At 34.7% G+C, this 26717-nt stretch overlaps 1 protein-coding gene and 1 long non-coding RNA gene across 2 annotated transcripts; both read left to right on the forward strand.

Annotated features, from left to right (window-relative positions):
* The first annotated feature begins 9429 nt into the window (after nucleotides 1–9429).
* Nucleotides 9430–13263, forward strand: LOC25490451 (flavonoid 3',5'-hydroxylase 2). Its single transcript, XM_013603876.3, has 2 exons — nucleotides 9430–10422; nucleotides 12220–13263. The coding sequence occupies exons 1-2, from the start codon at nucleotides 9508–9510 to the stop codon at nucleotides 12850–12852; spliced, it is 1548 nt and encodes a 515-aa protein (XP_013459330.1). The 5' UTR covers nucleotides 9430–9507; the 3' UTR covers nucleotides 12853–13263.
* Nucleotides 13264–23683: 10420 nt separating this feature from the next.
* LOC25490450 (uncharacterized) lies at nucleotides 23684–24174 on the forward strand. Its single transcript, XR_003009808.2, has 2 exons — nucleotides 23684–23841; nucleotides 23927–24174. It is a non-coding gene; the product is annotated as an uncharacterized lncRNA (long non-coding RNA).
* The last annotated feature ends 2543 nt before the right edge of the window (nucleotides 24175–26717 follow it).

Here is a 26717-nt window from a genome sequence, read left to right on the forward strand (position 1 = left end):
CAAAATCATTTTTAATTAAGAAATTACTTAGTCTATCATACCAAGCTCTGGGAGCTTGTTTCAAGCCATATAGTGATTTCTTAAGTTTATAAACATGGTCAGGATGCTTAAGATCCTCAAACCCAGGAGGTTGTTTAACATACACTTCTTCTTCAATGACACCATTAAGAAAAGCACTTTTGACATCCATTTGATATAATATTATGCCATGATTAATTGCGTAGGATAGAAGTAACCTGATTGCTTCCAATCTTGCAACTGGAGCAAATGTTTCAGTGTAATCAATGCCTTCTTGTTGACTGTAGCCTTGAGCAACAAGTCTGGCTTTGTTTCTGGTTACTTCTCCTTGTTCATTCAGCTTGTTTCTGAATACCCATTTTGTTCCAATAATGTTCTTCTGAGAAGGTTTGGGTACCAGATCCCACACATCATTCCTTTGGAATTGATTTAGCTCTTCTTGCATAGCTAATATCCATCCATCATCTGAGAGAGCTTCTTCAACAGTTTTAGGCTCAATTATTGAAAGCAGTCCTATTAAAGACTCTTCTTGTCTAAAATGTGATCTTGTTCTTCTAGGACTATCTTTGCTTCCAATGATTAACTCCTCAGGATGTGAAGATTTGTGCTTGAATTTAGGTTGAATAACCTGCTGAGTGTTATCTTGAAAGTCCTCAGAAGCACTTTCATTCTGTACTTTTGGGCTAGGTTCTGCTTCTGAATTAGACTCAGCTTCTGGAGTGATTTCAGTTTCTGGACTAGATTCAACTTCTGGAGGTTGATACAATGTCTTTAGATTTGAACGAACTTTTCACAATTTTCCCTTTCTGACATGCACCACAAAGTGCATCTGAATGATAATCAATGTTAGGCAATCCTTTGACCAGTTGTAACTTGCTAATTTTAGAAATTAATCTCCAATTAGCATGTCCCAACCTTTTATGCCATACCCATTTTTTATCATTCATTGACAGAAGGCAAACTACCTTCTGATCAGCCAGATCAGAGAAATTTATTTTATAGACATTCTCAACTCTCTTTCCCTTGAATGTAATGGATTTGTCATCCTTGTTGACTAGTGTGCAGTTGGTCTTACTGAACGTTACATCATACCCATTGTCACAAAATTGACTAATGCTCAATAGGTTATGCTTCGGACCATCTACTAGCCATACATTATTAATTGAGATGGAGGAATTACCAATAGTACCTGTACCAATGATCTTTCTAGTTTGGTTGCCACCAAACTTCACTTCTCCTCCATCTTTCATTGTAAGGGTAAGAAACAAAGCTTTCTCTCCAGTCATGTGCCTTGAACATCCGCTGTCTAGGTACCATGACCTTTGTTTCTCTCTTGCCCTTAAGCACACCTGCATTTTTGGCCAATTCAGATTTAGGTACCCATATCTTCATGGGTCCTTTTGGGTTAGTTTTGGAGGTTTTACTTTTCCTCCCTTGTACCTTAGGGTGAATGCTGAGTGGCTTCTGATCATTCAATACTTTAGGTTTGACACCTTTTGGTATTGTTTTCTCAGAAGCAGTAGCTGCTTTGTTCTTCTGATCCTTTTGTTTTGGAATTTTAGATTCTGGTTTAATCAGATTCTGATGAACAGGTTCTGATCTTTTCAGAATTTTAATCTTTTGACTCTTAGGATCAGATTTTGTCATTACCTTGATCTTAAGATTCTCTGGCTTTGATGTGATCTTAGCCTGTGAACCTGAAGCTTCAGGTTTTGACTGAACAGCAGTTATAGCATTTGTACCTTCAGGCACAAAGGTGGATTTCAATCCATCCTTGATACAATCACAGTAGCTCTTGAGACTGTATTCTTTGGATTTCTCCTCAGAATATCCAATCCCTTTGCCTTTGTTCTTGTATGTGCTGTAGATCATAGAAGCAACTTTGCTTCTGTCTATTCCAGCCATAATAAAATCATCCAAGGCAATCTCATGTTTATTGCCTGAACCTTTATCACATTTTTCTTGTAGCTTCTGACAAAGACTCTTGAGTCTATCTTCATATGTTGTTGATATGAGGTTAAACCCTTTGAGTTCTTCTTCAGAAGCTTTCAGTTCCAATAGAGTTGATTTTTGTTGTTTCATCAAATCAACATATTTTTCTTTTAAATCTGTCAACTCATTGGTTCTGTGTTCAAACAGTGATAAAAGTTCTTTTAGAGAATCAACAAGTTCTTGTCTAGGGATTTTGGAATATACCTCATTTTCATCTTCTGAATCTGATTCAGCTTCTGATACTGCTTCTGATGATACTGTTGCCACTAACCCAACGGCTGCCTTAGCAACATCATCAGCTTCTTCTTTATCAGAACCAGATTCACTATCCAAATCTTCCCAGGTCGCCATCAAGCTCTTTTTGATTTGCTTTCTGAATTTACTGGAATTGAAGCTTGATTTCTTGGATTTGCCTTTAAACTTCTCCTTCTGAAGATCAGGGCAATCAGCAATGAAATGACCAGGCTTCTTACAATTGAAGCATCCCTTCTGATCTTCTTTCTTGGAGTTCTTGTAGCTACCTCTCTTGCTCAAAAATTTCTTCTGCTTCCTTGCCAGATACTCAAGCTTGTTGGACAGCATAGCCATTTTTACAGATTGATCTTCATCAGAATCTCCATCAGGTGATTCTTCTTCAGATTCACTAGCTTTATAGGCTTTAGAAGATTTTGAAGTCTTTCCTTTAGATGGTAAAGCAATGGATTTACTCTTCTTAGAGGATTCATGCTCGTTTAAACTCATTTCATGCACTTTGAGTGAGCTAACAAGATCCTCAACACTTAAAGTGTTTAGATCCTTAGCTTCCTCAATAGCAGTTACTTTGGGTCTCCATCTTGAAGGTAAGCTTCTCAAAATCTTACTAACATGATCAGAAGCAACATAGCTTTTCTTCAGTATTTGCAATCCAGAAACTAAAGTTTGAAATCTTGAGTACATTTCTTCTATACTCTCATCATCTTTCATTCTGAAAAGTTCATACTGATGAACTAGCATCAAAGCTTTAGCCTCTTTTACTTTCTTGCTGCCTTCAAAGTTTGCACATAGAGAAGCAAACATAGCCTTCGCAGTAGATTTGTCACTCATTTTCATGTATTCGGTGCGAGGTATAGAAGCCACAATGATTCCTCTTATCTTGTGGTGTTTCTTATAAAGCTTCTTCTGAGCAGGAGTATGTATTCTTCTGTCTATAGCAGCTCCTTCTTCATCCAAATCCAGATCATCAACTCCATCTTCCAGTATATCCCATAGCTCTTCATCCAATCCCATGATAAAGCTGTACATATTAGTTTTCCACCATGAAAACTCTTCTGGATCTCCATTAAACTTTGGAGCTTTTCCAGAGTCTGTTTTCTTGTCAGCAGTATCATAGTCATGCTTGACACTTGTGTATTTTGTAGTAGCTGATTCCTCATCTCCAGACATGTTTTTCTAAAAGATCTTGAACTGTAACACGGTTAAGTGCTGTGATAACAGAGCAAGCTCTGATACCAATTGAAGGTGAAAAACACAAGAAGGGGGGGGTTGAATTGTGTTTTCTTTTTCTCTTAATTAATACTTCTTCTGATAAAACTTCAGAAGCAGTTTGATTGCTTCTGATGAAATGATCAGAGTCAGATTGCAGCGGAAAAGAACAGAGCAGAGAAAAGAAAGACAAACACACAAGCAGTTATCCTGGTTCCTTCCACAACACGGAAGTAGTCCAGTCCCCCTTGCACTTCCAAGGAGATTTCACTATAATCACAAAGATTACAACTGCTCAATACTTTCTAAGTATGAGACTTCACAAAACTATGCTCAAGCACACACGCAAGAGTCTTCCAATGCTCAAGCACTAACCAAGAGACTTCTAATGCTCAAGCACGCAGGCGAGAGACTTCTAATCAAACAAAAATACAGAGAATTGAGTTTGAAATTGAACACTTGATATACAATCAGTGGTGTTCACAATACAATACAGAAAAGACTCTAGACTTTGAATTTCTAAGATGTATCAAATCAGTGCAGAAATTCAGTGTGCTTTGTAGAATCAAATTGACAGAGTTTTGGCGCTTTTGAACTTATGTATCTCTCTCTTAAATCTTCAAGTCTTCATTCCTTTATATAGAGGTGTGAAAGAGACGTTGAGATAATCAGCACGTCTAAAGAGTCGTTTGAAATCCTTTGATTATCCACCAGTGATCCTTTGCCTGATTTGGGTGTAGTCCTTTGAAGAATAAACTTCAAATTCATTCCCATCTTGAGTGTACAAATTCTGCAGGCATGGCTGTTGTTTTGTCTTGTAGCGTAGACAGAAAACAGAGTAGTGGAGGTAGTGGTTGTACACTTGTACTTTGTCAACTCTATTAACGAGAGACAAGAGCTCAGTGCTATCCATATATCCGTTGATACCTCCCTTTCAATTCTTCGTTCTTCTTTGATAAGACTGAATTGAGAATCAGCTACTTTGAATCTTCAGTTTGATTAAAGGATCAAATGTAGCTTCTGGTGAAGATATTGCTTCTGATGAAAACTTTTGCTTCTGATGACTTTCTGCTTCTGATGACGTCATCTCTTCAGGAGCAGTTTAGCTTCAGGAGCAGTTTTCTTCAGATGCTCAGAATTTCTTTTTCTTTCCATTGTTCTTCCAAGACCTATTGAAATAACTTGAGTAGCCTTTGGTCCTGTACACTTGAACAATTATTAGTAATAACCAATTGACAATTTTTAATACCTTGTTATCATCAAAACTCAATAAGGTTCATTTTGAAACACATTTTGTTCCAACAAGTTTAGCAACAGGAGAGTAAGTATCAAAATAATCAAATCCCTCAATCTGATTGTAACCCTTTGCAACTAATCTGGCTTTGTATCTTTCAATGGAACCATCAACATGATATTTAACTTTATAAATCCATCTACATCCAATGGGTTTGATATTGGATGGTAAATCAACAAGTTGCCAGGTACCAGTTTTCTCAAGAGCTTGCAGTTCAACTTGCATGGCTTGTTTCCAACAATCATGCTTGCTTGCTTCAGCATATGATTTTGGCTCAGTGGTGGTGTGAAGAGACATAACAAAAGAAGAGTAATTGTTAGATAAGTTGTGATGTGAAATGTAATTATTTATAGGATAAGGGGAAGTATGAATATTATTACAAACATAATCTTGTAAGTAAGAAGGAGTAGTGGTTTGTCTGGTGGAAGTTCTGGAAGTAGGGGAAACAACAGGTATCGGAGGTGGTGGGGGAGGGTCAATAGGAGGTGAAGGAGGTAAAATGTCATCTATTATGGCAGGTGAATTAATAGGAGTAGGTTGATTGGAAACATCAGAAACATTGGATGAGGAGAAGTATTCCCAATTAGGAGTGGTAGAGAGAGATGTATGAGGGTAAGGAAGAAAAGTTTCATGAAAAGTGACATGTCTGGAGACAAATATCTCTCTAGATTGAATATCATATAGAGTAAAACCTTTCAAACCTGATTTGTAACCTAAAAAAATAGATTTACGAGCTCTAGGTTGCAATTTTGTTCTGTGAGATTGAAGAGTAGAAGCATAACACAAACAACCAAACACTGTAAACAAATTGAGAGCAGGTAACTGGTGATGCAAGACAAAATAAGGTGACTGATTATGAAGAATAGGAGTAGGAACTCTGTTGATTAGGAACACAGCATGAAGAATAGCATATGACCAAAAAGAAGGTGGGAGTTTGGATTGAAATAATAAAGCTCTACCTACATTGAGAATATGTTGGTGTTTCCTTTCTACTCTACCATTTTGTTGGGGAGTTTTAACACAAGATTTTTGATGAATTATACCATGTGAAGCATAAAATGTGGAAAGCATAAACTCAGGTCCATTATCAGTTCTAATGAACTTAGGGGTAATGTGAAATTGTGTTTGAATCATAGTGATGAAATTGATGACATGTGTAGAAACTTCTGCTTTGGATTTAAGTAAAATCACCCAAAGAAATCTGCTATGATCATCTACAATAGTAAGAAAGTATCTGTGACCATGTACAGATGCAATAGATAATGGACCCCAAATATCAAGATGAAGTAATTCATAATTGGTAGAAGCATGAGAAATACTTGAATTGAAAGGTAAATGTTTATGTTTAGCAAAATGGCACAAATCACAAGCATCTTTATTATTGCTACTGATAATGTTGGGAAACAAGAGAGACATAGAATGAAGTCTTTGATGAGACAGATGGCCAAGTCTAAAGTGCCATAAGGCATTGGAAGGAATGCTACTGCTAGAATTACAGGAAATAGCTGCAACAGCATTACAAGATTTATTGGAAACACTACTAAAAACAGAATTTGAAGAGCAGGAAGATGGAGTGTATTTGTATAAGCCATCCAGTTGCTTAGCCAAACCAATCATCTTCAAAGACATTGTGTCCTGTATGATGCAATGAGCAGAAGTAAAGTGTAAAGAGTATGACAATGATTCACACAGCTTAGCAACAGAAATGAGATTATGAGTAAAAGCTGGTGAATATAAAACATGACTGAGATAAAAATTGGAAGTGAAAGAGACAGTACCAACATATTGAACAAGAACACAAGTTTTGTTTGGTAAGGAAACATAAACAGGTGGAATTCTATAGAATGAACAAAAAAAAGAGAGATTGCATGAAATATGTTCATTAGCCCCTGAGTCAAGTAACCAATAAGAGGGTTTAGGTATTATACCTGCAGAAGATGACTCAGGTGCAGAGATGGTAGTGGATATCAAGGGGTTAGCTGAAATGTGATTAGAAGAAGCTTGGGAGGATGATGATGCAGGAACAACCAAGTTTGCTTGTTGTAACAATGATGCAAGTTGAACCAATTGTTCTTGAGAAAAACCAGCATTGGAACTTATAGATGAACCTTGACCAATAGAGGAGGAGGTACCAGCATCAACATCCTCATGAGTAACAGCATTAACTCTAGGTTGAGCTTTGTTAACATTTGGATAACCATGCTTCAAATAACATAAATCCACAGTGTGATTAGTTCTGTTACAGAAAGTGCATAATCTAGTAGGTTTAGGTTGTGATGGATTCTTGCCACGACCTTGAAATTTTCTGACATCAGAAACATTGACTTGAATAGAGGAATCATCAGATACGCTCAAAGAGGAAAGAGAAGCATTATTGCTCTCTTCTTGAACAACCAGTGAATACACTTTGTTCAATGAAGGAAGAGGATCAAGAAGTAACACTTGTGTCCTTACAATGGAAAACTAATCATTGAGACCTGTGAGAAACTGCATAATCTGGTCCTCATTTCTATGAGTTTTAGCAACCCTTGAAGCTTCACAACGACAAGGATGAATGCAAGAACAATTAGGGATAGGTCTGTGAGAAGCTAACTCTTCCCAAAGAGCCTTCATTTCAGTAAAATAGTCTAACACAGACTTAGAACCTTGCTTGAGGTTGTTAATGGTGGAACGAAGATTGGCAATGCGAATGCGATCAACTTTAGAAAATCTTTCTTGCAAATCATGCCAAACTTCAAAAGCAGTATCATAGAATACGATAGTTTGAGCAATTGAATCAAAAACTGAATTAATGAGCCAAGATTGTACCAAATGGTTGCATCGTTCCCAAGCCGCGCGATTCAAATCATCAGCATCCGGAATTGGAATAGCACCATTTATAAACCCTAATTTGTTCAAACAAGAAGAATCAAGAAGAAAGAACGAGAAGAAAATTGAGATTGAACATGAATTCAATCGAACCAGAAAAACAGAGTTCAAAGTGCAGAAGAAAGGATCTAGCACCAAGAATCAAGCAGAGAAACGATCAACGAAGGTGATCGGAGAAGAAAGCACAGCGGAGAAAAACGGTTAGAGGCCGTTGATGATCGTAACTACCTTTCCCCCATGGGAGAAGGCTCTGATACCATAATATGAAAAACAGTAGAATAGTAAAACTGAATTCTCATTACTAGAATTATTGTTACAGAAGGTATATATACAAATATTGAAGTAACAGGATAAGGTAATGTAAGTGTATTCTAGAGAATAACTAACTACTTCAAGTTACAGCTAAGCTAGAATACTATGTAATATCTGCTGTGTACTCTTCATTATGCAATACTTTGATTTCCAAACGTAATGTCGCACTTGGGAATGTAAAAAATAATGAACTGAGCATTCGGCAAGTGCTACAATCAAAGAAATATTGTGGAGATTATTGCACCACGAAGGCTAGAAGCTCTTTTTTTGAATTAGTTTATTTAACAGTAGAAAACAGTGAACATGGGGGAGTAAACTTCCCAAAATAGCATTCATATAAATAGGAAAAAACTTCCCAATATAGGCACGTCCCAACCCCCTCACAGCTAGTGTTTTGTATTTACTCAAGTTTTGGGTTTTCTTTAAATTTATTTTAGGGTATTCAAGTCTTGGGTGTGCCTTTGTTTTGGGGGGTCTTGTATATTACTCTTGTACTGTATGTTTCTTGCATGTCTTAATGAATTGAATTTGTTTGGCCTTTGAATAGAAAAATAAATTGACAACACAACGGGGTTAGTTGGCATTCGGATTGTATTAGAGTTTTTGATAAGTACTTATAATTAAGAAGATAGATACACCACTCTTAATTAAGAAAACATGGAGTACTTCTAGTACTCTAGCACATTTGTACTCTTGACTCATTTATATACTATAGATATAATTTGCCATTGAAATAATTAGAAGAGTATTGAAATGAAGAACATTTACATATATTCTTTACCGTCTCATATTCAAAATTAGGTACTTTTTTTTACCCATTGTAATCTGCCTATAAAAAAATATCTTTTACTATTTTTATTTTTGAAATGACAAAATAATGAAATATTAAAAGGAAACAACCAAACTAAAATTAGTGTTAAGAACAAAAGAAAAGTCTGCAAATATATAAGAAAAAAAACACCAAAACAATAGTGATACCAAACCAAAAAGAAATATTGAAAATCTAAGGATTTAACTCAAGTGGTTTATAAATCCCCCTAAAAACCAATTATTCAATATATCTAAGTTATTTTTTTTGTGAACAATTCTTTGTCAAAATTTACTTATCTTTCCATCAAACAACGGACTACTAAAATTTTTCATAAGAATCAGAGGGTTAATACAGAAACAAAATTGACAAAAAAAAAATGAACATTAATAAAAATATAATAAATATTAAATATGTAATAGAAAAATAATTTACGATTTATTAATGTAAAATGAAAATTTAAAAATGAACAAAAATATTAGACAAGGTCGATAATGATATATCTAAAATAAATCTTTCAAAAAAAAAAATATCTAAAATAAAATAAAATAGTTAATGATGTTTTTGAAAAGCAAATATAATGAAAGACAAATGAGGAGAAAATTTCACTCAATAGAAAAAAGTGATGTGACCCCAACCAAACCGAATGGAACTATAAATAGTTACACCCTAGCTACTACAATCACATTCCATGATCTCTTGAATCACCACTAATTCAGTTACAAGATTATTCATAAGCAAAAAAAGCTTCACAATGGTGATCACCCTATACCAAACGTTCCTTTACAAGGAACTTTCCATTTCCCTTTTCATTTTCTTGATAACCCATTTATTCTTCAGAACTTTTCTCCTCAAAATCAATCACAAAAAACTTCCACCAGGGCCAAAGGGTTATCCAATTGTAGGTGCACTCCCACTAATGGGAACCATGCCTCATCTCACACTCTTCAAAATGTCACAAAAATATGGACCCGTAATGTACCTAAAAATGGGATCACACAACATGGTTGTAGCCTCAACGCCTTCTTCAGCCAAAGCATTTCTTAAAACACTTGACCTAAATTTTTCAAATAGGCCGCCGAACGCTGGCGCAACACACCTAGCTTATGATTCACAAGACATGGTTTTCGCGGACTATGGATCTAGGTGGAAATTACTTAGAAAACTAAGTAACTTACACATGCTCGGTGGAAAGGCTCTTGAAGATTGGTCGAAAATTCGAGGGGACGAAATGGGACACATGATTCGTACAATGTATGATTGTAGCAAGAAAGATGAATCCATTGTTGTGTCTGAGATGTTAACGTATGCTATGGCGAATATGATAGGTCAAGTTATATTAAGTCGTCGTGTGTTCGAGACAAAAGGTTATGAATCGAATGAATTTAAGGATATGGTTGTTGAGCTCATGACCACTGCTGGTTATTTTAATATTGGTGATTTTATACCAATTCTTGCTTGGTTGGATCTTCAAGGCATTGAACGAGGGATGAAGAGCTTACACAAAAAATTTGATGCTTTGTTGACAAAGATGATTGAGGAGCATGTGGCTTCTAGTCTAAAAAGTCATCGGGTTAAACCTGATTTCTTAGACAGACTCATTGCTCAAAGTAAGGAAGATTCTGATGGGGAGAAATTATCACTCACTAACATCAAGGCATTACTCTTGGTATGTATAATTAGCCCTAATTAGCCCTAAGTTATTTTTATACCTTTTTTACTTTAGAGGAAATAATCAACGAAAAATCAGACTCAAATTTTTCTAATTATAGTCTCTAATACTTAGCAACAAAAATAGAGATAAAATGCCCTAAAAAAATAGAGATAAGTTTTATATTTAGCATCTATAATTTAGTTGATAACTCATTTTTTAGTAGGGAAATATTTTTAATATATTTATCAGAGTATTTGTTTTTTATATATTGATGTTTATGTCATATTTATTTTTGTCTTAGACCTTGATTCCAAAGGAAGACTTAATAATCCAAAGTTTAGTCAAAAGGTTATGTGAATGACTAGGAATTGTTCTAGTCGATGTTTGGAATAGGATACTCCCATTAATGCGATCACTTGAACCTAACCGCTTGATTATGTCATATTCGAATTGGATTATTGTCCAATTTTTATTAATTTGTTATATGATTTATGACATTAATTTTAAGTGGAAATTAGTATTTATGGTGTAAATTTATGAAGAAAAAAAACCTTATTTTTTATTTCTTTTTTTGAAGGTTATTTTTTATTTCTTAGAGCATAATGTAAGCTTGATTTATGCCATATTTGAGGTGGTTTGTTGTCAGATTTTTATTAATTTGGACATCTCTTGCAACCAAAATTTAAATTTTAGTTTATGGTATTGTGAGAATCTATATCATTTGCTAGATCTAACACTATTTCGTATAAAAAATAAAATTTTGATACATACGAAGGGATGATGGATTCAATAAATTTGTCAAATTTTTTTGTTAGAATATATTAAATTAACATTGGTTATGTATATTCATATTTTACGCTAGATAGAAGATCCCAAATAATTTAAGAAGATTATTAGATTTATTTCTTAATCTGTATTAGCTAAATCCATTGGGTACAATTTAGTCACTGCAATGCATCATTAAAATTAATTAGCTCCATATAAATATAAATCCCTATTAAAATTTGCCTAGAAGTAGAACCTGAGCAGAATGTTAAATGTTGGAAAATGATGGATAGGAATGCAATAATAGTGTGGGCCCCCTATTGAATGCTGGAGGTTGAATCCCCACTCCAACTAGAACCCAAAATGAGATCCTTGGAGATGATATAAACTACAAAGTACAAATCAGTATTAATATCCAAGACATATCCTCGTCAAAAAAATCGAAGACATGTGACATTAAATTTGTTTGGCATATGAATTACTTTCCAGCCTGAAATAGAATAAAAAGGATGAAATCATTTGAGGTTGGCCTACTGGCTTGGGATTTGGGAGTGTGCTCCCTTTAAGATCTCAGATTTGATTTTCTCTCGTGCCAATTTCGGTGGACAAGTCTATAATAGCTCTGGTTTATAATGGGGCCCCCGCAAGTGGATTATATGTCTAAAGAAGCATAATAAAAAGGGAAGGCAATCGTCTATGTGAACTTAACCCAATTCGTTAGAGACAATGTAATGGTATATAAATATATATGATGTATAATATATCCGGGAGTCGGATTCAAACCAAATAGAATTTTGTAATTCTTTCCTAAAAAGAATACTTTAGTACTTCGTCTTAGGTAAGAAAGTTACTATTTTTTAGAGGATCAAAATTTTTAGTTAACAAGCTTAATAGGTATAAATAATTGTTTTTTACTTTTTAGTATAATAAAAAAATAGTTTTTCATACACACAACCATTTTTTGTTTTTTATTTTATTTTATATTTTTAATGTAATTAGATTTTGTTCTAATTCTAACCAATACTAACATTTTACTCTTCTGTATAGAATCTATTTACTGCAGGAACCGATACATCATCAAGTATCATAGAATGGGCCCTAGCAGAAATGTTGAAGAATCCCAAAATCATGAAAAAAGTTCATGAAGAAATGGACCAAGTCATAGGTAAACAACGACGGTTCCAAGAAGCAGACATTCAAAAGCTTCCTTATTTACAAGCAATTTGCAAAGAGACATATAGAAAACACCCATCAACACCACTAAACTTGCCACGTGTTTCATTAGAACCATGCCAAGTAAATGGCTATTACATCCCAAAAAACACTAGGTTAAGTGTGAACATTTGGGCTATAGGAAGAGACCCTAATGTGTGGGAGAATCCATTGGAGTTTAATCCAGAAAGGTTTTTAACTGGTAAAAATGCTAAAATTGATCCACGTGGAAATGATTTTGAGTTGATTCCTTTTGGTGCTGGGAGAAGAATTTGTGCTGGAACAAGAATGGGGATTGTGCTTGTTCAATACATTTTGGGCACTTTGGTTCATTCATTTGATTGGAAGTTACCAAATGGTGTTGTGGATTTGAACATGGATGAATCATTTGGACTTGCTTTGCAGAAAAAAGTTCCTCTTGCTGCTATTGTTAGCCCAAGATTGTCTCCATCTGCTTACATTCTTTAAGTTTGGAAAATTGTTGTTCGCACATGTGTTTAAATTGAAACACACCAGTAAATGCCCAAAATATCCCTCGGCAGTTAATTGTCGTCGGTTTCAATATTCCTCGACAGTTAGGTGCCACCAGGTTTTTGAAATCCTCAGCAGTTAACTGCCGATGCGCTGTTCCATCAAATTATAACTGTCAGCTTTTGGTCATTTACTGGTGTGTTTCAGCTTAAACACATGTGTGAAGAGCAAATTTCTTAAGTTGGTCATTGCGTTCACTAGCTACATTCAAGCATTTTGTTAATTATGTGTCTCTGTTTTTGTTTTGATTTGTTTAGGGTGAAAGTGTGTTTGTGCTTCTTTTGGGTACTATATTGTGCGTGTTTGTATTAATAATAAAAAGGCTAAGTAACTTTTTTAATTAGTCCATGTAATCTACAATTTTTTATATAATTTCTATGAACTGTTGGGTTCGTTATAAAAACATTCATTTTTTGTTCTAGTGAGATTAGCTCAGATGGCGGATCCTATATTTTTAGGTTGTTTTGCCTATCTCTTTGCTTGACAGGTTAGTGTTGCCTCACTTCTCAAATGGTGATATTTTTGTGAAGCAGACTTCTCAGTTTCTACTCCCTCCCTTAGTGTTTGTTAATGTGACATCCTTCATTTGGCGCCATTGTATTCCTCCGTCTCAGTTTTTATTTTTTGAGACTTATGTTGTTATGTACGGTAAAATTTCTACAGATAATGGCTTAGGGGGTGCACATAGGTTTCTATCTGTGTTCTATGCATGACAAGTTTTGAATATTCATCCTGTCTTTTTCTCACTAGCTCGTTTACTTTGAGGGATTGTTTGGTAAGACCAACAAGCTAGTTTATAACTTATAAGCACGTATGTCTCAAAAAGTTCCGTTTTATAAACGTCATATTATCAGGAACTTATAGCGTATTTAAGGAGTTTATAGTTTATTTTTCAGATGCTATTTCAATTTGTTTTTAATTTCTATGTGAGAATTGATTTAACCTTTTTGTGTGAAACTGAGCATTTTTTCTTGAAAAAATTCATCACTTCTCTATTCAGTAATTTCTTTATATGTATTTTGTTCATTCGTAAATTGAAATGCACAATGTAAGAATCGTGAATTTTGTATGAATTATGTATGATTTATGAAATTTGAATGGATTCTGTATGGATGTTTAAAAGTTCAAGTTTTTTGCTAATGAAAAAAAGAAGTTATTCTTTCTACCAAAAAATAAATAAATTCAAAAATACATGGGTGTAATGTAACACCCAATTTAATTATTTGATTATTTTATTGAGTTTAGAGTCCATTTTTTATGACTTATGTGATTTATATGATTTTTGTGTGGTGTTGTTGTTTTATTAAAGTGGCTTATTTTAATATTTAATAAAATAAGATTTGAAAATAAAATAAGATTAAGTTGTGGGGGCTGTTTTGGAATTTAGAAGAGTTTAGTGAAATAAGTGAAAATAAGATAAAGAGGGTTGAGGAAATAAATAGGAGAAACATAGGTCAGAATAGTTTGCACGTGAAACAAGTTTTTGGAGAAAAAGGGAGAAACCAAGAGAAGAGAAGAACCACGAAGGAGAAGCTTTCGATCGATTAACCTAAGGTAAGGGTGATGCTAACTCTCAATAATCATAGTGTATATGTAAATTCTGAAATTGATTTAACATGTAGTTGTTTATGAATTTGGGAATTAGGGTTAGAATGTAGAATTGAATCGTTAGAAGAAGTAGGTAATCTGATGGATTAGGATGATAAAGGATGTTTAGATTGCAGATTAATCACGGACTAAGTTCCCAATCAGTTTTGGGGTTTGGGTCGATGGAAGTTGGAAATTATGCTTGAAAAATCGGAGTCTAAACGTTTTTGCAAACAAGAGATTATCTGAGGTTTGGGAAATCGATTTTGGGGTGGTTGAGACATGAAATAGCTATAGATTATGATAGAGCCAAGTGTTAGGAGAGTGTAGGCAAAAACGACATCAAAATCCGATTAACGGTTTGAATGTTATGCGCGAAATGGTGAAAATCGCACTTTTTGAAAAGTAGATTTTTGGACCTGATACTGTCAAATCGTGCCGCGATTTTCGCAGCCGTGCCGTGATTTTGATGGCAGAATGTTCAGTGGTTCTGGACACAAAAACGCACCGCGATTTCTAAAATCGTGATACGATTTTTATGAACTAGATCCTTCATATTTCACTATTTTTCACCCCTTTCCGCTTTGAACTGGGTCTTGGTGTTAACATGAAAATTTTAGATAATTTGGTTAGCTTTCCAATGACTTTGGTTTGACTTAAAAATGATTTTTAGTTTTTGAGATATGATGAAAATACTCCAAGGAGGTCTTAGTGAAATCTTATGAAAATTCAGCATAACCATTTCTAAGTTAAGCCAAAACTTATGGGATAATTCCAAAGCTCAAAACTAGAAGTACTATGAGTTCAATTAAGGTGTTTAAGAGTGTTTAACCCATGTTGTGAGTTGATCTTGGGATAGGAATGGAAGTTGTTAATAAGTTATAGACTTATAGAGAGCCTGAATCAAATGATTAATGATTGTTGGTTAGTTTTTATATCATTCAAGTTGTTATTATTAATATTGCTATGTTTCAAGTTGCTTATGTTGCTGTTTCTGCTGTTGTTAATTATTAATATCATTAAGTTGACAAAGTTTTGGAGTAAGTCATAATTATTTATGCAAAGTTGTTGTCGTTGTCGTTGTCTACGTTGTTGTTGATATTGTTGAGTAGTATGTTGATATACACAAAGTTGAGCCCATTGCATACTCATAAACCGTTGAGGGTGTAACACACTAGTCGTTGTTTTATTTATTATTGATTTATTTAGAGTCTTTTATATGATTTTAAATAATTATTGTGGATTATGTGGCGTGTATTATTTTATTATATGGTTTATTTTAATATTAATTAGAATAATGTGAGAATTGTTATTATTTTGGAGGTTGGGGAGTTAATTAGAAATTAATAGAATTAAGGGGGAGTTAAATGAAATAAAGGGGAGTTATGTAACGGGAGTTAGGAAAAAGAAACAGTCAGAAGAAGTTTTACGTGAAAACATAGATTTGGGAGAAAAGGGAGACGAGCCAAGTAGAGCCAAGTGAATCCGATTTCTGTGCATTTGTTCATTTGAATTAAGGTAAGGGTGAGGTGGTTTGCTTCAGTAGTATAGATGTTTGATTCTGATTTTGGTTTAACAGGTTATTGGTAGGAATTGGGGATTTTGGGGTTTATGTTGAATTATTGGGTTTTTGAGTGAATTGAGTGTAGAGATTACTGTTTTGATGTTAGAAATAGGTTCTGGTTGCATACAGCATTTAGTATTACATCTGTAAACTGATTTGGGGAGTGAAATTGAGAAAATTTGGATTTTGTCGAAAAACCTGCATTCTACCTGTGATGACATTCATCGCTCGCCCCGGCGAGTAGCTTGTCTTGCCTCGCGAGTGAGCAATCTTCATAGCCCGCCTAGCGAGCAGAACCACTCGCCATGGCGAGTTAGTGAGTGAGAACCTTGATTTTTAAATTGTTGTTATAAGGTGTAAGATGAATAGTTTTGAGTGCCTAGATGATTTTAGAGAGGACTGGGACAATTTTTAGATTAAAAAGATGAATATGGAGCTTAAAAATGAAGATTTAGTGAGAAAAATGTCGAAACTCCCTAGAGCACCCTTTTTCTCGTTCGCCTCGTACTCGCCACGACGAGCAACCTTTTCATGAGCTCGCCATAGAGAGCGGATGAGCTCGTGAGGCGAATTGCCCAGTTCTGAATGCTGATTGTTATTTAACTGAATGATATTGAATGATCTTGATGTCTGAGCATAATTATGATTAATTGTGTATTTTTCTGGGATTGTTAGATTGATTATGATGATCTGTTGATGACTGTGATGTATGTTTACATTAATTAAATCATACATGTTGTTTAATTGTGGAGTTGTAAGTCATATATATATATATATATATATATATATATATATATATATATATTGTTAAGTTGTATGTAGATATACACAAGTGGAGTCCATTGCATAAGCATATAAAGCGGGGAGGGCTCATGCCCTGGAACGCCTTGTCGTTCAAAGCGGGAGGACTCATGTCTTGGAACACTTTAATTGTTCAAATTGGTGAGGGCTTATGCCCTGATGAATGCTTTAACCATTCAAAATTCGGTGAGGGCTTCTGCCCTGTAAATTGGTACCACATGCATGTGCATTGTCGCATAGTCGAGGAGTCTTAGCGGTGTTGTCGAGTAATTTGCATGAGTCGTTGATGTTGGTTGTAAATACCATTATTGTTGATGTTGTTTGATTATAAAATATATATTTATATTGAATAATTATTATTATGTTAGGGTGTTAGATTCAATTGATGAATTTTATATCTATATTTATTGTTGTGAATCTCACCTCTTCTGCTTGGAAATGTTGCCCTTCCTATAGGTAACTTGCATGTGATCCTGAGTAGTAGGTGGTGGCTCAATGTCTAGGGCTCTGATACGTACGGGATGGGATTACTTGTTCATTTTCATTCCTTATGTATCAAATTTTGGAATATGCTGATGTAGCTCTTTTATTGTTAATTGAACAATGTTGATGATTTTATGTTGAGGCCTTTGTGCCAGGATTTAATGTTGATGATGAAGTTTAATGTTGAAAAATATTCTGCTGCAAATTATTGTTGTTTTATGAAGGATGTTTATTAAATAGTTTTATATTCTATTTAAGAATTTTTGAAAAGCAGTGTGACATGCCAGTTTGGTGATATACTCTGATGTTATATTTATTATTTAATTGCTTTGGGATAACGAGATGTTACAATTGGTATCATTGCAGGTTGGTCTGTCCCGTCAAGTAGTAGAGTCGTGTTGAGCCACCTAGGATAGAGTGTCAACTTTAATGTTGTCTTTGTTGTTGTTCTGAATTGTTGTTTCTTATGTAGAATTTTGACATGGCTGGTAGAAACGATGCTGCTATTGCTGCTGCACTTGAGGCTGTTGCTCAAGCTGTAGGACATCAACCGAATACTGCTGCTGGTAACGATGGTTTCAGAATGTTGGAGACTTTCCTGAGAAACCATCCACCAACTTTTAAAGGGAGATATGACCCTGACGGAGCTCAGAAGTAGCTCAAGGAGGTTGAGAAAATTTTCAGAGTCATGTAATGCAGTGAAGTGCAGAAGGTGCGGTTTGGGACGCACATGTTAGCTGAAGAAGCTGATGACTGGTGGGTAAGTCTGTTACCTGTGCTTGAACAGGATGGTTCTGTGGTGACCTTGGCTGTGTTCAGGAGAGAATTCTTGAATAGGTATTTTTCGGAAGATGTGCAAGGAAAGAAATAGATTAAATTTCTAGAGCTGAAACAGGGGGATATGTCTGTAACAGAATAGTACTCCTTTAATTGCTATTATAGATACTGGTGCTACTCATTGTTTCATTGTTGTTGACTATGCATTTAAGTTGGGTCTGGTTGTATCTGATATGAAAGGAGAAATGGTTGTTGAAACTCCAGCTAAGGGTTCAGTAACTACTTCTCTTGTTTGTCTAAGGTGTCCATTGTCTATGTTTGGTAGAGACTTTGAAGTCGATCTAGTTTGTTTACCGTTGACGGGTATGGATGTAATTTTTGGGATGAACTGGTTAGAGTATAACCGAGTTCATATCAATTGCTTTAGCAAGACGGTGCATTTTTCTTCTGCTGAAGAAGAGAGTGGAGCTGAGTTCCTAACTACTGAACAGTTGAAGCAGTTGGAGCGTGATGAAATTTTAATGTTTTCCTTGATGGCATACTTGTCATTGGAAAATCAAGCTGTGATTGACATGTTGCCAGTTGTGAATGAATTTCCAGAAGTTTTTCCTGATGAGATTTCAGATGTGCCACCAGAGAGGGAGGTTGAATTTTCAATCGACATTGTTCCAGGAACGAAGTCGGTGTCGATGGCACCTTACCGTATGTCGGCGTTCGAGTTAGCTGAGTTGAAGAAACAGTTGGGGGACTTGCTTGATAAGAAATTTGTAAGACCCAGTGTTTCAACTTGGGGAGCGCCGATATTGTTGGTTAAGAAGAAGGATGGTAGCATGAGGTTATGCATTGATTATTGTCCGTTTAACAAGGTTACGATAAAGAACAGGTATCCACTTCCGAGGATTGATGACTTAATGGATCAGTTAGTGGGTGCTTGTAACACCCCGTTACCCAAAAGTAATTAAATAACAAATACTAATCAGAGTTAAGCACCAACGGGCATGCTACATTGCAAATTCAAAATTTCTTAAATAGAAAATAAAACTATTTAATTCAACATGTTTAATAACTTCAAAATCTTGCAGCGGAAAGTTTGCATTTCAATAACAACAACAACGGTTTAAGTCTCCAACAACATCTTGGCATTAAGCCTAAACAACAATAAGTCGACCAACAAAGGGCCACATCAACAAGTTCCAAAATTTGATACATGGAAAGGAAAACAACAATAATATAATATAATAATTCCTATCCCACGTATCAGATCCCTAGACACGACTCTTGAGCCACCACCGACTACTCAGGATCACCTGCAAGTTACCCATAGGAAGGGCAACATTTTCAAGCAGAAGGGGTGAGATTCACAACAATAAATATAGATATTAAATCTTCAATTGAATCTAACACCCTATAACATCAAATACATCATCTTGCCATTATACATAATTAATTCACAAGCAACAACAACATCATCAGATTCCACTCATCAAGTATGTATACAATGTACATATTTACCTACAACATCATCATCATCAAAGTAACAATTACAATCAACAACTACGACTCATGCAAATGACATGACAACACTGCTAAAACAACACCTTAGACTTCTCAAATATGCAAATATGCATGTTGTACCAAAGAGGACCGAAGCCCTCACCGCTTTTGAATGGTTAAAGCATTCATCAGGACCGAAGCCCTCACCGCTGTTGAGCAACTAGTACTCCAGGACATGAGTCATCACCGCTGTTTTATGCATATGCCATGGACCTACTTGTGTATATCTACATACAACTGACCATGCAATGCAAACTCCATGTGACTCCACTTAAACAACATGTATGATTCATAGTTAAAACATACATTTCATTCCTCAACATCAATCAACAATCAACAGAGATTCAACTATCCAGAAAAATGACAATTTATCTTAATCATGTTCATACATCAAGCTCCATTCAAAACGTTCAAACAGAATTCAACAACTCAAAGATATTAGTAATCAACAACATCAATTATATTAGCTTAGATACATTGAGAGGCTATACTCTTATAGACAACTTCCATCCCTACCCCAAGGACCACTCATGAACTCATTAGACCCTTATACAACGTTATATCTTTCCTAAAAACATCTCTATACGTTTAGGATAAAGTCCCTACACTTAGGAAGAAGTTTGGAAGCATTTGGAGTGAAGAAAATTGCATTTTAGGGTTTATGGTAAGACAACATCAGTCATACTAAAATTACACATTTTCTGTCAAAATCGCCTCATGATTCACTAGAATCGCCTCATGATTTCGACAGCATCAGACATACTAAAATTACACAATTTCTGTCAAAATCGCCTCATGATCACTAGAATTGCCTCATGATTTCGACAGTATCAGACATATTAAAATTACACATTTTCTGCAATTTTCTACCATGGGGACCTCCTTGGCTCCATCTCTTAACCCTAAACTCTCCAAAATCATCCATAATCATCACCATATGATTACCCTATCATTAAAACGTTAACCCATCACTAACCTACCTGATTAACCACTCTTTTACCATTCAATTCTATGGTTTCTACACTTTTTCATTCAAAAATCAATAATCAAAACCTAATCCCAAATTCCCCAATTTCTACCAGAAACATGTTAAATCAAAATCAGAATTACAATCTATACTATTGAAAGTAAACCTCACCCTTACCTTAAATTTGCAGAAGAAATGCACAGCAAAAATTCAACTCTTGGTTCTTCCTTGGTTCTCTCTTGCTTGCTCCCAAAACTGGTTCTACGTGAAACTGATTCTAACTTCTCTGTATAACTTTCCACTCAAAAGTAACTCCCTTCTAATTACACTTAACTCCCCATAATTTCTAATAACTCCTATTAATTCCCCAAACACCAAAATAATCATTATTTCATACTTATTCTAATTATTATTAAATAAACTATATAATACAATGATACACCACATAAATCACCCAAAAATCACACACACACATATATATATATATACTCCACATATATCAAAATAATTAAATATAACAACTAGGGCGTTACAGTGCTCGTGTATTCAGCAAGATTGATTTGAGGTCAGGTTACCATCAGATTAAGGTGAAGGATGAGGATATGCAGAAGACGGCCTTTAGGACACGATATGGACACTATGAATATAAGGTGATGCCTTTCGGTGTTACTAATGTTCCTGATGTGTTTATGGAGTATATGAACCGAATTTTCCATGCTTATCTTGATAAATTTGTGGTTGTGTTTATTGATGACATCTTGATTTATTCAAAGATTGAAGAAGAGCATGGCAGACAACCTTGTTTAGGTTTCTTGCGATCTTTTGTCGCACGTGATGTTATGAACTGACCTTTGGGGTAGGAATGAAGCTTTAATGATTGTAATGAGGTTCAGAGAGGATGACTAAGATGATTTAATATTGTTGTTTAAAGTTGATGATTAATGAAAAAGATTTATATATTGTGAAAGTTGTTGATATGAAGTTGTATTTTTTACATATGAAGAATATTATCGGTGGTTACTTGTTGTATATGTTTAAATGATGCTGCCTTGCTGTTGTCATGAATATGATTTAAGTTGATGATTAATGTGAGAAGATTTATAAATTTTGAAGGACGTTGATATGAAGTTGTAATGATTATATTTGATGATTATTGTTGATGTTGACGTGCTGCATATTAGTTAATAGTGTTGCCTTGCAGTCGTGGTCTATTAATATCATTAAGGTGCTAATGTTAGTATAAGTTGTTTAAGTTGTAAGGTGTTGATCCAAATTATTGGAGTCATATGAGATGTCTAAGTTGTTAAGATGTTGAGTCCATTGCATACTTATTTAAGTTGGGTGAGGGCTTGATGCTCTGTAATGTACATTTATACATATTATGTTGAGGGCTTGATGCTCTGTAAGCCTATTTACGCTTATATGTTGGGGGCTTCATGCCCTGGATTGGTACCACATGCATGATTAAGAAGTTGAAGTTGCATATGTTGAGTTTAAGTTGTAGAAGTTGCATTTTCGTTGTCGTTGAGTTGTCATTTGTCAATGAGTTGTTAATAATGAACTAAGTGAAGTATTAATATTTATTAATCGTTGTTGTTTATGTTGTGTTGTTTATATTAATATGAGATGATGATTATGTTGTGCTGTTATGTTGTTATGAGATGATGATTATGTTGTGTCGTTTATGATATAAGATGACGTTTATGATGTGATGATTTATGATCTTATATGATGATGGTTATGATTTGAGTAATATGTGTTACGTGTTGATATATATAATACGGTGAATATGAAGTGTTAATGATCAGATTACTATCAATGATGAATATAGGATGTTGTTATGTTGTTAAATATAATTGTTGGAATTATATGCTTAATATTATTGTTTGGTGAAATCTCACCCCTTCTACTTGGAAATGTTGCTCTTCGTATGAGTAACCTGCGGGTGATCGAGAGTAGGTCGTTGTGTTTGTTGTCGTGAGTGGCTATCGTTCACTGAGACGTTTAGGTGCTCTGATACATAACGGGATGGGATCTTTTGTGACTATTTTCTATTCCTTACGTATTGATTTATGATGTTAATTAAATCAAGTTGTTTAACTGAATTTTATGAGATGTTTTGATGAAGCCTATGTGCCAAGACTTATTTATGATGTTGAACTAAATCCGCTACAATGTTTTTGAATTGAATTATGTTTGAAGGATAATTAGTTAATTATCTCATTTATGATTTTTAGAAGTGTAGCATTCCGTTTATATGTTGATTACTCTGATAATATGTTTGAAATTTTTAAGTTGGGAAAACGGGGTGTTACAACAGAGACGTATTTTTCAGTGCAAATTTGTTCCAAATTTTAAGCGATACTTTTACTATAAATATAGAACTTGTATCAGAGTAAACTTTGAGATAGAGGGAGCTGAAACAAGAGTTTAGAAAGACAACAACAAAAACTAGGGTTTGTATAGAGTTTGTCTCTTTGGCAACAAACACTAGGGTTTGAGGGTTGATTCACCTTCGGAAACACTATTAGGATTGAGTCTCTTGGTTACGGGAAGAGATTGGGGCTTTGGGTAGAATTAGGCGGGAGACTTATTCTTGTAACTCTTTTGTAACGTTACTCATCATATAGTGAAACAGAGGGCTGCTCTCTCCCCCAAACTAGATCAATTTGGACCGAACTGGGTCAACAAATTCTTTTGTGTTCTCTCTTCTTTCTCTCTCGTTGTTTTCTACTTTTGGCTTGTGTTTATAATTGTTCCATACACTTTGTTTTGGTTGCTTGACTATTCCCTGCTCCACACATCAAATTTGTTATTGGTGTAATTTTTCATCGAGTTCACAACAGCTTGCACATGAGAATGCATTTTCTGCCATATTGAAGGTTAGGCTTTGATCAAATATGTTTATTAAATAATGAAATCTTATGATTGATATTTTTATTGTATGACCTTCTTTCTATGTGTGCTGAAGGGACAACTTATTGAAGTACTTAAGAGGCATTATATAGATAATATATTTTAAGGAAGGCCTTTTTTATAACTTCGTAGTTTCTAAAAACTCTCATAAGCGTTATAAAGAAAATATAATCTATTTCATTCATGCAACTAAAGTAAACTATGGTCAAAATTGCAAAGTTTCTTTACGTTCTGATTATCTCTCTTTCCTTATTTCTTTTTGCAATCACTGTCGACGGTTAGAACTTTTATCCTTTTCAAATTTCGTTAGTTACTTTATATACAACATTGTAACATTCTTTTATTCTCTTTGTCCATTGAAGGGGCTTATGTAACACGTTTTTGGTGTTATCGAGATTTGGATTGTCGAAAAGACATGTGCAAGCCTCCTTTTAATCCGAGGTGTCATAATCATATTTGTATATGTCGTTTATGGGGATTATAGTTTATATGAGTAACAGTCCCAAAATAGTACGCAGAAGTCCGATTAGAATATTTCTTAAGATGTCATTTAGTTATATCATATAGTCATGAATGCACCAATAATCAACAACAACAATATTTTCATTAATTTAAGCTAAAACTTCAACATAATCATTTTAACATATAACAACCATAAAGTTTAAGCACAAACAACAAGTTTATGACAAATTTCACATACCCAAATTTACCACATAAACTTGAGCACGAAAATGAACATTTAAAATCAACAAAATCATAATCCATTCAAAAGTGAAAAATGAGAATTCTAGCTTATTTAATGGAAAAGATCTATCCCCCTTACCTCTAACTTCAAGTCCTTCTAGCTTAGGCTTCAATCTCCTCTCTAGCTCAAGATTTCTCCATCTTCAAGCTCTTTCCTCTTCTCTCTATCTTTCCTACTTTCTGGACACGGTGCCATAAAACCATTGTGTAACACTCCTATTTCTATTTAAGCAATTAAACATGCGAATAATACATTTATTCAAGAAATAGAGATTACGTCTCATCAAAATTCAAAAACCGATAGACATGTATATAAACCTCAACAGTTGCAACGGAATATAAATCAGAGTGATCAAATATGTACATGCCATGAGCAAATAAATCATATCCCAAAGATAAACCTCAAAAGCCCAAACATACGGGTAGTCATCAACAAAACAATAATCCAAAGGAAAATATAAACAACCTAATCTAGACCGACACAACAAGCCTAGACCAGAGCCGACTCGACACCGATATCGGAGAAAGCTCCCGATATCCCAAGCAAAGACTCACCGAGCATTACTCCTGCACAACGTCTACTCACCCATACAGGCAAGTAGGCGGTTAAAACCACTGGGTGTAAGTATTACATTATCATAATCCAGATAACAATTAAATCAAATAATATCATGTACTTGCATAATATTAAGCATACATAAATACTTACATCGTAACTTGATAGCTCATGTCAACATACATCAATCACATGAACAATTATCCACTCATAGGTATTCATTCACAAACATCAATCATTGAACAATTATCCACTCATAGGTATTCATTCATCTCATTTCATCACCAATCAAATATTTCACATAAGACTCATGATATGATATGCACTTATTGACACATAAATGCATGTGGTACCAAATCTCCAAAAGGTCGTCACCTCCGATGGACAAGTCAACATCGCATGTAAGGGGTCACTCCTTACATAATCTCCGAAGTAAAAGAGCCGAACTCTTTTAAAACAACATCGACTATGATTCATGGACATGTATAAGGACTCGATAATGCGACAACAATTCACAATCTCAAACTCAATATATAGGACGACACCCAATTATATTGATTATCTCCACAACATTGCATTACCAAGGAAACATGTCCACAGACAAATAAATCATAGTATTTATCATCACACATCAACATATTTATCAATAATCAACAATGTCATCTAACATCAATCACATGATTTTCAATAATCAACAAACATCACTTATCACGTTTAATTTTACCAATTCCAGAATTCTTATATTCCAAGCAATTAGCATACGTTTCTCACGATAATCATCATACCTCAAACATATACATGCATACTCAATTATTCACTCTAAGTACCTCATTAACCCATCATTAAGTTTGGAAAAGTTTCACGGCTTATAGAAAAAGTTATGACAAGTTTTCACAAAAATCCACATGACCCATGTGTAGTAATTTGATCATAACTCAAATTCTAAAACTCATTTGAATGCCAAACCAAAGCCATTAGAACAATAACATATTTATCTAAAACTTTCATGTTTACACCAAAGTCCAATTCAAAACAAAAATATGCGAAAAGAGAGCAAGAGCGCGAAATAGGGGAAGCTGTCACTGGGCTGCTCGCCTCGCGAGTAAGTGTTACTCGCCATGCGAGCAATCCCAGTGGCTAGTCGCCACCCACTAGCCTCCAGCTCGCCTCGCGAGTGATGACAGTTTGCAGAAAATTCTGTTTTCGTGAAAAATCCATTTTCACCCCAAAATCCCAATTTTTGACTTCCCAATACCCAAATTGATTCCAAAGGTTTATCAAAATGTTTTTAGACATGAAAAGATACTCAAATCCATATACAAACTTGAATCAAACATCATTTTAAACAAAATCACCATTTGACCCATTTTCACAAAACAACAACAACATCTCATTTCTCATCATCAATCCATAATTATGTATACCCAAGTCATAATTCACCCACAACAACATCAGTTAATAGCAACAACATCAATGGAACATGAATCACATCTCATTTCAACAACAACATATCAAAATTTCATCAATTAAGTATAATCTCATAACTTAACATTTATACATACTTTGAAACATGTAATTTCACCCACAAACATACCATAATCATCAATTCATGCACAAGAAAATAGCATCACAGCAAGAGCACGAATTTAGCAACAATTGTTCATCAACCCATTTTCATACAACATGAGAAAATGCAAAAATTGTACATGATTATGATAATAACTAACCCCCTTACCTTTGAAGATGATTAATCCCAACCTTTGCTTCAATTCAGCTCCTAGGTCACCCCAAATTGATTCCTCAAGCTTTCCCTTCAACACTCTTGTTCTTCTCTTCACCTCTTTCTCTCTCTA

This window comes from Medicago truncatula, chromosome 3, assembly GCF_003473485.1.
Source record: "Medicago truncatula cultivar Jemalong A17 chromosome 3, MtrunA17r5.0-ANR, whole genome shotgun sequence".
In the NCBI taxonomy this organism is placed as follows: domain Eukaryota; kingdom Viridiplantae; phylum Streptophyta; class Magnoliopsida; order Fabales; family Fabaceae; genus Medicago; species Medicago truncatula.

What these genes read in the sequence shown, in the direction of transcription:
- LOC25490451 (XM_013603876.3), top strand. Translation starts at nt 9,508, where the DNA reads ATGGTGATCACCCTATACCAAACGTTCCTTTACAAGGAACTTTCCATT. An exon ending in ACATCAAGGCATTACTCTTG is followed by an intron (nt 10,423 to 12,219) that starts GTATGTATAATT and finishes TCTTCTGTATAG; the next exon opens with AATCTATTTACTGCAGGAAC.